At 43.2% G+C, this 12,465-nt stretch overlaps 1 protein-coding gene across 14 annotated transcripts in view; it reads right to left on the bottom strand.

Moving 5' to 3' along the window:
• The window catches only part of BRSK2 (BR serine/threonine kinase 2), a 323,582-nt gene that overhangs the window by 20,609 nt on the left and 290,508 nt on the right, over window positions 1-12,465 (bottom strand). For 9 of the 14 annotated variants that reach the window (XM_069803589.1, XM_069803593.1, XM_069803595.1 and 6 more), the window contains 5 exons: window positions 10,067-10,679; window positions 8,880-8,928; window positions 3,942-4,065; window positions 1,798-1,978; window positions 1,024-1,113 (listed from right to left, as the gene is read on the bottom strand). In XM_069803589.1, coding sequence (XP_069659690.1) covers window positions 1,024-1,113; window positions 1,798-1,978; window positions 3,942-4,065; window positions 8,880-8,928; window positions 10,067-10,679 — 1,057 coding nt within the window. The remainder of the gene's footprint in view (window positions 1-1,023; window positions 1,114-1,797; window positions 1,979-3,941; window positions 4,066-8,879; window positions 8,929-10,066; window positions 10,680-12,465) is intronic. The other 5 variants (XM_069803598.1, XM_069803600.1, XM_069803601.1 and 2 more) reach the window with 1 other exon arrangement.

Here is a 12,465-nt window from a genome sequence, read left to right as displayed (position 1 = left end):
CACATAAAGGTCAAGCACAGAACTTGGCTCTTACGTATAATATTTAGTTACTACCTTTTCATCATCATACAATGGGAAAATTCTTCCTAATCCTCCTGCCTCTTTGCCTTCTTCCTGGAGCCTCTGCTCTGCCTTGCTCTTATTTTTTCCCTGTATCTGTATATTCTTTCTGCTTGTCCCCATACCTCCTTCCTTGAAGCACTCCCAATAGCTAAGCTTCCTTAAGTTTTCAATTTTCACCTTCTTTGTTCTGTCCTTTTAAAGGATAGAGGAGTTAACACTGTTATTTTTTGTGTGTGTGTGTCACCACTAGTGTTCAGAGTGAACATTTGCTACATAATGGTGGGATGAGGCCAATTTCTGCATTATCAATTCAGGCTGCCTGCAGATTCAGACTGATGTCATTGCACAGGGTCACACATGTAAGGCTTTCTTTACCACCATGAGGAATTGAAATTTACTTTAAAAATAGATAAAATATAGCTTCTGCAGAACCTTAGTATATGATCTGTGCTACCACAGCATTGGGCCAAGAATTTGATCACACTGCTGGAAACTATTAGCCACCTTCTGACCATCTGAAAATGCTGCTGTTAATGGCTAAGTTAAAAGTAGCTCTCAACTTTGTTCTGGGACCCTCTGAAGCTGGAAGTTTCGAAAGCGTGCCTGAAGGGTTTGAAAATCAGGTACCTTCTAGAGCATGTCCCTATTCTGGGAGATTTTGGAGCCGGAGAAACTCTGGAAGATCTATTGATGATGCAGCTTTTGATGGAGAAGTGGGCAAATGGCTCTTTGGGCGGGAGGAGGGCAGAAGCTGTTTAACTGGGGAATGCGCTGGGAGCACTGGAGTGGGAATGAGAGAGGGAAGAGTAGGGTGTGGGGAGGGAGTTACTGCTCTGTCTGAATGGAGCTCATTTCTTGCTGTAATCAGAGGGATGGCCTCCCTCAGCCTCCTGGTACTGAGAGGCACTTCACCTTCCTGTCCCTGCTGAAGCAAGGTGCTCAACAGTAGAAACTACTTACCTGATAACTGCTGCACTGAAGGCTGGTCATGTGTGCTTAACAACTGTGCCTGAATGGTTTCTACTACCCTCTTAAAACGACGGCTTGGACCTGTGAGGAGAGAAGAGGCACAAATGGCCATGAGAGGAGCGGGAGCCGAATCCTCGTACAAGCCAGGCTGGAGGGGAAGGATCACAAGTATCTTCCCTTCCGTCTTGTCCCCAAGAGTGTACTGACAGTGTATCTGTCCTTCAGCCGAAGGCACGGCTTTGAGGAACCATTATGCAGTCCCCACGTCAACAGGGACTGTGGTGTGCTGATAACAGGAGGAAGGATGGCTTCTGGGCTCCTTTTGTAAAGACAGAAAAGGTGGGGGGTTTCGTTTGTTTGTTTGTTTGTTTTAACCCCTGTGGGGGGCATGTGGCCACCCAGAAGAAAAGGGTGATTGCATGTTTCCGCCAGAAGGAAGAAACCAGTGGCCTCACAGTGCCCAGTTGAGACACTGAGACCTTTAAGTGAAACAAGGAGACAGTACAGGGAGATACTTCAAATCTGATGCACAGAGCAGCCATTTTAGCACTAATGATGGTGGTGGCAACTTCGCCTCTTTGGGAATCTCTTTCCCTCCCAGCACTTCCATCATTTTGTTCCTGATGTTCTCCTTGCCCCTGTCTGAATTTTCCCCTGAGGTCAAGACAGTTACATTCCTTCCCTTGGCAGAGCTCTTTTTGCAGGCCTCTATATCAGCAAGGACAAAGCCAGCTTGCACCCATTTTACAGCTTTGCCACAGTTACCTGATAAGAGTGTGAAAGTGACAGAATAGATCCCATTCTCCTTCTGCGCCTCTCCCCCTTCTGTGTATGTTATGTCCACCTGGAACTTCACTGGCTTCTGGAAGACAGCAGGACCTCCTGTGGACTTATATTCTGCACGGAAACTTGTCTGTGAGATGACACTGTGACTGAGGCTTGGAATCTGAAACAGGTTGGTAGAAGGAGATAGTAGAACCAGAGCACAAAGGGAACAAAATTGCAAAATTTGATTTAGAATAATACATCTTTCCAGAGTGGGCAAGATTTGCTGGATTTGCTTCTGGACTTGAATTTATAATGTATAGAGTGTTCTTGTGAAATCAGTAAGAGTGCAGGTTGCTTGGCACCACAGAATGCACCGCTCCTTACAGGACTGACCTAAATTTAAAGGTTGACTATTGGTGGAATACCCAGCCTGCTTATAAATTTACACTTTGCAGAACTTCATATACTCAGTCTTTCTTTTCCTACTCATCAACCACTTTTGAGAAATGCCTTTTGCCGAGTGAAAACTGATATTAAGGGAGGGGGCAGCAAAGTCAGTGGGATATAAGACTGGATATAAAAATCCACCTGAGTAGCCTGGTCTGATCTCATAGCTGATCCTGTTTTGAGCAGGAGACCTCCTGATGTCCTTTCCAACATCAATTGTTTGGCGATTCTATGATATCAAATAGACATCAGGACACAGAGCAGACACTTTGACAAGTGCCTGGGATATCTACAGGGAAAGCATGCCTGCAAATAACTTACCCAAACCACAACTCCTATCAATATGTAAAAGAACTCTGAGAAGCTTTCTGGTATCATCCAATATCTGTATCTTCAGACCCATGGTAGAATTTCATAACTGCCTAATTTTCAAGCAGTTACCATTCACAGTTCCTGCCAAAATTTAACATACTTACGTTCTATTTATTGCTTCATAAAGGACCAGATTTTAAAAAAAACAACAACCCCAAATCATTTGGAAATCTGACCTCTAATTTAGGAGGAAAAATGAAGATGAGTTCTTTGAGAAGCTGAACTTAAGGACTTACTTAGCAGGCTGTGACAATGCATTTAAGTTTGAAGTTGGCTCTAAGAGACGATTCATAGGGTTTGCATACAAATCACTACACCACACCTCAACCCACACATGTGGGGTATGCACAGCATCACCAATATCGACAGTAGCGCACACTACACCACAATATAAACCCAGAAGCACAGCTAAATGCATAAAACTGATATAGTAACATGGCTGCTTCAAACCAATGTGAGATAGATACCAGCGTCTGATGCATGCTACTACACTGCACTTGCTCCTTGTATGCCTGTACAGTTAAAAGGATTATGGCTGGGTTTTTTGAGGAAATTCATTGCAGCATCATAGAGACTAAAAAGGAGTGCAGTATTCTGTGGAAAACAATATCATTTCGACAAACGATATAAGAAATTAAGTCTCCTTCTCTTAATTCTATTCAGAAAGTCTAATTATGTTGTCAACTACCTTGAATTGAAAAATCTCTCAAATTAACTTTACTGTGCTGACTTTTTCTCATTGGTAGTTCTAGATACTGAGAATGAGGACCTTCTATAGAAAAAAAAGACAACTACCCTCTGCTTTCCCAGACTGTAAACAAAACGCATCTGCAACAACTGATACACTGGTCACCAGAGGAAATTACCCTTCTTTCTGCCATACAGCATTGAAGAAGAGGTTTAAAGTAACAAATGCAGATGTGAGACAGGATTTTTGTCTGACTAAAGTGGTGGATGGCATACCCAGCAGAGGGAGATCCAATATGACGCCCAGTTGGTGACTGTAAGGTTAGTTTGACAAAGCAGCAAATTGCTGTCTTGATACCGCACCAGCATTGTGCTCTAACTGCAGTGATATTCCAAGCACTGGCAACCTGGAGACCCTGCCAAGAAGGCTGAAATCTTCTCTCACCTTAGAGAGCATTATCTACAGTTAGAAATTCAGACAGAGTCCAGTGGAGGCCTGAATCAACAGGCCATGTAAATTAAATCCACAGAGGATGCATTTGAAGGAGCAGAGACCTGCCCATTAACGTATGGCACAAGGAGTCCTGGAACTGAGCAGTGAGCAATGCCTCCAAGAAGCAGCTGGGGTGACTTACCGAGAGGAAAGCGTGGACAATATCAGCCTTAATGGAGCTTAGTGGTTTGTCCTTAATGACCACAAAAATCTGTTCTTCTTTCTCCAAGTTGATGAAGTTACCGAACCAGGATTTTTTGGCAAGCCTGATGTGATGAAAAGAAAGAGATAGTTTAGAATAGTAAGCACTACTTCTTACAAACCCCCAGCTAGAAAAAATATTAAAAAACACACAAGGAAGTTTTGATAGCACTCCAGATGTGATATTATTACTAATAGTAAGTGGAAAACAGTGTCAGAGAACACCCAGAACAACATTTCACTTAGTGAAAGCTGTTAAAATGACGGACCGCACAGTGTTAGTCTGGCAGCATGCATCACAAACAATGAAAACTCAGGAGCAATGGTAACTCTTTTGACTGAGCCAATATACCGATTAATACTGCATACAGAAAGTGCATATAAGCCACGGGACACGTTTCTGGTTTGTCTCCTGGGATCTCTTCATTTCTTGTGAGAATATGCGAATGCTGGTAACACAGGGATTTAAGTTTCTTCTCACCCAATTTCAACCCCTTTGGTGTTCTAGGATTTGGAAAGTTCCTTTTCTGAAGGTGTCCTGTTAGGCTGACAGTACAATCACAGATCTTGCTTTTTAAAGCAAGCTGTAGGTTTCACTGGACCTCCCATCTGTCAGTGAGTGAAATCCACTCCTACACAGACAGCCAGGACAAAGACTGTCCCACTCATTACCCATTCAGGGTGTCTGTATAACGAGTGAACTCTGACCATCCCACAAAGGAATGACTTTTCAGTACTAAGAGAGAAGATATCAACATCACGCAAAACACAGTTCAGGCTTTCCACTGACAGCAGTCCAATTTCGCAGTTCCTTTCAGCATCAGATGGTGGTTTCATCATAAAATGAAATTGCTCTGTTTTTTCACACTGATCGTATCAGCAAATGTTTGATTTTGCTTATAGTTTCACCATCTCAATGCACTTCGTTGACGGTCCCTTTTAAGTTAAACAGGCTAAAGGAGAAATGCAGGGACATGAATGTTACTGGGGGACACTACCCAGACCTTGAAGGTAGCACCTGTGACCAGTGTGGTTTTGAGGGGAGAGAAGATGCTGTCAGCCATGACATACAGCCAAAGAATTGCTGGACCAACATAAACCCAGGGAAAATTCTACTGAAATCAGCCATATTCTAGTAGGGAAGAATTTAGCATGAAAATGTCAGAAATGAAAAGACCTGCCACCAAGAGACTGCATTTTTTTTCCTCCATAGGATACTTTATAATGCCATGACAAGTCCAGTTTGCAGTATGGCAAGCAATAGGGTTTCACTTTTTTTGAGTGGTGGACATTCACCACTCAATGGCAGAAGACAACCTCTCCAGACAAGGAGAGCCATCTGCAAAAAAGGATTACTATACATCAGCTTTCCAGCAAAGCAATAAACAGCTGGAGAGAGTTATTAGTAGATCCACTTTCCACGGCAAAGACTCAGACTGAGGCAGAATGAGGAAGGGCAGAGACTAGGAGAGAGAGGAGAAAACTAGGACACTAATTTGAAGTCTAAACCTTCGGGATAAAGAACAAAGCTTGACCTCAGCAGCGTCCAGCGATTTGCACTCATTCCCCATTCCAGAGTGCTCCAGGAATCACACAACTGTCGTCTCACTGCCCATTTAATGCACACAGTAGAAAGACCACCACTGGAAGACCACTCAGCTGTGCAAATAATCATTTGATTCTACTTACTGCAGGCAACCAAAAATAAGAGTACAGAAAGATTCACTTGCAATTTGGTAAACCAGTGCCCCCCACTCAATTAAAGTGGGCTGGAAAACTGTCACTCCCTAAAATATTCATAGGCAGCTGTAACTAAGCCAGTGAGCCAGAGATTAGCATAGGGAGCAGTAAAGAGAAAGGGCCTCTCATTTAAATGGGTCGTTAAGGAGCCAGGGTTAGAGTGTGAAAGGAAATTACATACTAATTAGCTCATGTGTCTCACACACACCATAACAACACCGCAAACCCCTGGAGAGCTGGGGCAATAGCTCCACGCATGCAAAGGGTTTATGCTCATTAGTAAATTAGCACCTGGTTATCCATCTAAAACGGCTGGTTGTCTTAGGCTTGCACGTATCATAATCTGAACCGGGGTTGGCTATATGGACTCCTGGGGCCCAGTGTACGTCACACATGGAAGCTGGGCCTGGAAAAAGTGTGCATATTTAACTGCAGGTCTGCCATGTTAAAATATGACCTTTCATTGTTGTATTTTCATTAACGGTTTTGTTGGCCCTTCAGTTATAGGTGTCTTAACAAGCACAGGTTAAAAGGGCCCCAGAACATAGGGAGGTTTTCTCCTGTTCAGCTTGGCAACTTGGTCTGGAGTCTCCAGAGTCCAGCTGGGCTCTTTTCTTCGGCAAGGTTATCACCAATAATACTGACTCTGGAAGATTCACTGATAGCCTGGGCTATGCTCCAGCTCGTAAATCACTGGAATTCACTAAATAATTTTGCTGGTGTCACATAAGATGGAATAGATGCCTGTGGCCTCTCCTGCTTCTGGAATGAACAGAATCAAGACAAAGCACCCATGTACTGGCTTTTCTCCCTGAAATCAGCAGCACTAGCTGTGCTCATACACCCAGGGAATAGGCCCACTGAAGAAAAGGGGGCAGCTTTGGAGTAAAATGACACAATAAAGGTTTCCCTCCTCTTAGAGGGTGTTAAGCGCTACTAACTTGGGTTAAAATGGGTATGAATCAAGGATCCTCAGCACCCTGAATGAGATACTCTAGCATCTCACAAGATCAGGCTGTAAGCAGTAAAAAATGTACTTAAAAATAACAATCTTCTCTTGTCATGGCAAACCTCCTAAGGGGGAGGGAGATAGGAGATATGTGTGGGAGGCTGGGTATGTAGATTACTCCAGGGAATCTAATCAGGTGTCCAGTTGATGAAAAAGCAAATAGATTAGCATGAAAATGGTGGCTGGTGCTTTATTACTTCACACTGAATTTCTCACTGCTATAATGTTGTTCCTTTTCCTACTTTCAGAGTGTCTGACTGCATCGCCCTTTGGAGAGCCTCACTGTCTTCCCTATCTGTCCCTGAGTGCATGGATCCAGAGGTTTACCTGCGTGGCATAAATAACAGCATTTCTACTCAAGCAAATGGAACTCTGCAGGTTTAAAGCAGCTGGAGTTATGTCTCTTTAAATGTCAACCCTAACACATTTTCTAGGACCTTTTCATATGAAAAAGAACAGCATTACCCAGACATGTCAAAGTGTATTACTTAATCATCAGGTTTGTTATACGAATGGCAGTCATTGCTGTACAAGAGCAAGGACATGTATTTATTGCTCAACCCATGAGGTCAATACAGCTCTTGATAAGGATATCTTTTTTCTTACAGAAAGGAAGAAAATACTAGAAAAAATAAGACATGTGGAAGTGGGCACGGAGCAACAAGACATCTATCGTTAAAATATAATCCAGTTCATTATTTTTTATGACTTTTATTATGTTTACTGCAGGGTGCAGCCCAATTGAACTCATTAATTTGGCAATTATACAGAAAAAGAAAAAAGGGCCTTAGGCTTTGACTTGCATCCAAACTGCCTCAAATGACAGGCACTACTTCTCTACACCAGCTTTTAAAGAGTGAGTGGGAAGCAGAGAAGGCAATAAATTAACAGAAAAACTTCCACCAACACACATGCATGAAGAGAAGAGAAGAGAGGAGAAGAGAAGAGAAGAGAGGAGAAGAGAAGAGAAGAGAAGAGAAGAGGAGAGAAGAAATTGAATTCTGAAGGTTTTCTGCTTTAATGTACTTAAAAACATTTGAGATAAAAGTATCATATATTTCTCTGATTAGGATGCATTCATTTTATGAAATTCTCTCATGCCTCTCTATTAGTAAATGTTCCAAAAGTGTTGAAAACACAATTTATTCTACTTTTCTTCCTGGATTTCTTTTACTAACCCTTACTATTCCCTACTTCTCCCTCTCCTGAAGTCTTTATCCCTCTCCATTCTGCAGCATTAGATATAGAGTGCCCATCTTATACCAGATAAATGCCAAGTCTGGGGAAAGTTGTTAAGGCAATACCATTGTCACCAATTACAAAACTTTGGGCCCCAAATTTCCATCTACGACTCATGAATATTTCACACAAGTATCTTGACAAAAGGCCAAATTGCCTTGGTTGGCAGGGTAAGTCTATGGGCATTGGGTGCACAAACACAAGCTGTGAAAATAAAAAGGAATAATTTGGCATCTGTTGCATATATTAGGAAGTATTTGGAGCAGCACTCTCTGGCAGGGACTTCCAAACCTGCCATGCAGTGACGCACATTTGTGTAGTGAAATGGTTGAAATGTATGCTGACTTTTAGGAATGAGTCTGGTGAATATGAAACAGCTTCTGCATGTCCCAGTGCTACTGCCTAGAATTAACACTGCGTTTACTATTGCAGACACTGATTCCTCTGAATTATCTTAGCAGCGCTTCTGCATGTAATCCTGAGGATGCAAACTCTCTTGTACTAAGAGGAAGACTTTTTAGTGCATAGTTAGTGCCAGTATAATCCATTGATTATCCTCTCCACTCCACAAGAGTGATCTGCTTGACAATCAAATGAAAGAAGAGAGAAGGAACATGTTACAAACACAGTAAATTCAGCAAGCCATGAGAAAATGAGGTGGTCACTGGGAGACTGTTTCATCACCTGGTGACCCCACTGCCATTACTGAGGTACAGATTTTATCCATGGTCCTTAGCAGAAGAATGGTTTTACATCTCTATCCCACTCACAGGATAACAGGTTACAGTCAGATACTGATCCAGAACAGGAATGTGTCAGCCTATGACATTCAGGCAAGGAAATGACATTGGTATGTGGTGGAAAAAAGTAGAGGACTGGCAAATTACTTACTCTGGGGATGATTCCGGGGTTAAATTAGACATCTCCTCTGGTGTAGGTACTACCCATGCACGCACAGCCAAAGAGAGGGAGGGAGAAAAGAAATTGGTGATTCAGTACAACTTCTGTTTTCTGCTTGTATACCAATGAAACAGCTCTGGCATTATACCTTCTTGCATTTGCCCACTGCCTCTGCAGACTACTTCTGACATTTGAACATTGGTCATATGTCTCTAGATCACTGTATCTAATCAAGTGCTGCATTTCAAGGCTCACCCTACCCTTCCTTAAATCATTATATAATCTTGCACTGGCTTCAGTGGTTTCTGGTTTAGACCCAAACACCATGCCAATTTGATTGCTTTACGATTGCTTCAAAGCCCAGTTGGATTCAGCTCAAGCACTGCTGCAATTCTCTGCAGTTCTCTGACCATCTCAGAGACAATGTCCCTGACCATCACAGTTCAAACTCAAACTCTTCCTCCTTTCCCATGGGATTACATCCCAGTACCCTGTAAAACCACTGGGTGTTGGGGTAGCTGCTGCTGACATCTGAGGATAATGCATATGACTTTGGGTGCCCTTTGCCTGAATGCAAAAAGCCACCTGGAGCTCGAAGAAGAAAATTTTGCACATCTCAACACTCTAGAGACTCTGAAAACTGAAATAGGTCAGCAGATACGAAACCACTGATTGTATTAAGGAGATTTTAACACCAATTACCAACAGAGGTAAAAAAAGCATTAACCAAGATCACACAAGCTGTACTTCAGAAGGACAATTTCAGCCTACTGCCACGGGCTATCTTTTTTCAGCAGAAGGCTCAGCCTGTGGCTAAGGACAGGCAGCGAAGTACAGCTGCAGGGGAAATGGCAGAGTTCTAGGTTTGCTGACAAAATCAGTGGGGGAGCTGAAGATAAAACTTTCTTGTGTTCTAAGAGCCACAACAGGGATAGTAAGACCTGTATGTCTAGAGTGTGAAGAGGGCTCAGGAGATGCTGTTGGAGCAGGTGCAGTGGCATGATAGGGCCTGCTCACATGTGCCTTGGGTTAGGGCTGGCTGGTACTATCACTCTCCTTTTCAATACCGATATTCAGTCCTCAGTACATGAAATTTGCAGAGCCACAGAGAGTTATCAACTTGCTGCTGAATGTCTGCCCAAATCAGAACCACCCTGTATGTTTGGGTGAGTACTCACCTTGCAATTTCCGGCGATGGAAGCGAGGAGACCCCAGGAAACTATTCTTGATTGAGTTGAGCCGTGTCCTCCATGGCATTCCTCCAATGCTGGGGCTGGATGGTGGTGTTGGGTTGGGTGTGCCTGCTGGGCTCTCCTTTGGCGTATGGACAGGTGTCCCCTTGGGGGTAGGGAGGGGACTTCCCCTTGGAGAGGGGTGAGGGGTGACCTGTATGATGGGGATAGATTTGGTGCTTGGGTCAGTACTAGAAGGGAGCAATCTAACAGGAGACATAGGGTTGGTCTGCACTTTAGGAACAGCCAGCTGTGGGTTAAAGCCGGCAGCAGGCGAGCGGCCCTGAGCATTCTGCACAGGGGTGTTCTGGGAAGAGGGGGCGTTGGTATTGCTGGTAGGGAGTGGGTTGGATTTAGTAGACTGGAGTGGTTTTTCGGCCAATTTGCTCTTGGATGGCAAAGTCTGCGTCTTTGGGTTGGGCTGAAGTGCTGGCTTTGGTTGGAGTACATGTCCAGGCCTGGAGGCGTTCCTACAAGCATCAGGGTCCAAGGAGACTTGGGGTCGGGGAGAGAAAGGGAGGTCGGAGGTCTGAGGGGGGATGAAGAACTTTCTGATAGGCTACGAGACAGACGCAGAGTGTTCATGCACATCAAAAACAGTGAAATACGCATAGAGCGGGCGAGCAGAGAAAGGAAAGTCAGAATAAAATCCATCCGAGTCACAAAGATGCACCATGTCACAAGGAGACACAAGAGATGGAGGTGAAGGGGCAGTGGGGGGGAGGGATTTTGCAAAGAAACAAAAACGAACAAACAAACAAAAAACAAAAAAAAGACATGCAGTTAGCTGGGAACACAGCATAATCAACAACAGCAGCAGCGGCAGCAGCAAGAACAACAGTGTCATAACAGGCTTCATCATATTAACCAACCACATGTCAGCAAAGGAAAACAACAGAAAGAAAAGTCAAACAAAGGAAAAGTAAAAAAAAAACAAAATGAAAGAAAGTAACTAAGAAAAAAGAAGAGAGAAATGCCATCTCTCTGGGATTGTTCTGATTGCCCTGCAGTGAGAGAAGCACGATGCTGTAGGGAGGTGAGGAAGGGGAAGAAGAACCACTCAAGCCACAGACAAATTGAGATGTGCCAAGAATGGGACCACCTCTTTCAGCTCCAAGTGCCCATATGCAAACCCAGCAGAGAGATGAAACTCAAAACAGGTGTGTGATACATACGGAGTGGTAGGCGATACACACAGGTTACTGCACACACCAGTCAGAACCTCTTTCCTTCCTCTTTACCCCTGACTCTGGCTAACGCACACCCCGGTTGCAGCCAGCCATTGCAGAAAGAGGGGGAAAAGGGAGAGTGATGCCATGTGGGCATCCACTCTCCTCCCCTGGCCTGGAAGGTTAAACAACTCAGCATTCGCTTCGAGGCTTCAGAGTACACACCACCACGAGAAAAATATGAACTCAGGTCGGTGTTTGATTTGTAAACAGCTACAGCAAAACCTCCAGAGAGGCCTGGCAAATTTGTTTATCTGGGAAGAGATGATACTTCCCATCAGACTTTATGCTTCTCTTGCAACATTCCTCATCGCAGCGAACAACGGCTTGATAATAGGAATTTCTGTCATAAAGTCACAGCAATATTTGCCATTATGTCCCAGTTCTATGGAGGGGGTGGGGTGAGTCATTGTTTTGTAAGACACAGATTAAAAAGAAAAGACAACCAAAGTTCATAATCCGCTACTGAGTTATCAAAATGGGATTATGAATTTTTTTTCCCCCCCAAACAAGAGCATTTATACATGTTAGAGGCATTTTGGGGAACCATTCATATGTCGACAGCAAACAGCAATACACAGACTTGGGAGGATAGATGCCTTTTAAAGGGATGTTAGCAAGCTAAAAATCACATTTAAAACAAAACGAATGTCCTTACAAAACATTGCTGTTAACACCTTAGATTACAAGTACTAGCAGAATTGTAAAAGTAGAAATCACTACTCAAGATCTTTAGCTCAGGTCTGCACTCAGATTCTGATTTCTATAAATTATTACCTACTATAAATTATTTATCACCGTTATTATTATCATCCATTCTTAACACCTAAAAGCTGTAATCAAGTACTGTCCAGACACACCATGTACACGTAATCATGCCTCAAATCTGAGTCCCAGGCAAGCACACTCACTAGTGAGTTTACTTTTGGGGCTTGATGGATTAGCACAATGTTGCCACATTTAAAAAATGCAGAAATGTATTTAAGACTTAATTCCTAAAATTGTTTGCATCAAAGTTTTGTAATTACTTTAAAGAACTTAGGGTTAGGCCACTAAAATAAAAAAAAAATTACTACATCAAAACATTTGTATTGTTATTAGGATTGTAAAGTTAAA

This window comes from Haliaeetus albicilla, chromosome 16, assembly GCF_947461875.1.
Source record: "Haliaeetus albicilla chromosome 16, bHalAlb1.1, whole genome shotgun sequence".
In the NCBI taxonomy this organism is placed as follows: Eukaryota; Metazoa; Chordata; class Aves; order Accipitriformes; family Accipitridae; genus Haliaeetus; species Haliaeetus albicilla.
The sequence above is the reverse complement of the archived record's forward strand: the minus strand, read 5'-3'. Positions and strand labels throughout refer to the sequence as shown.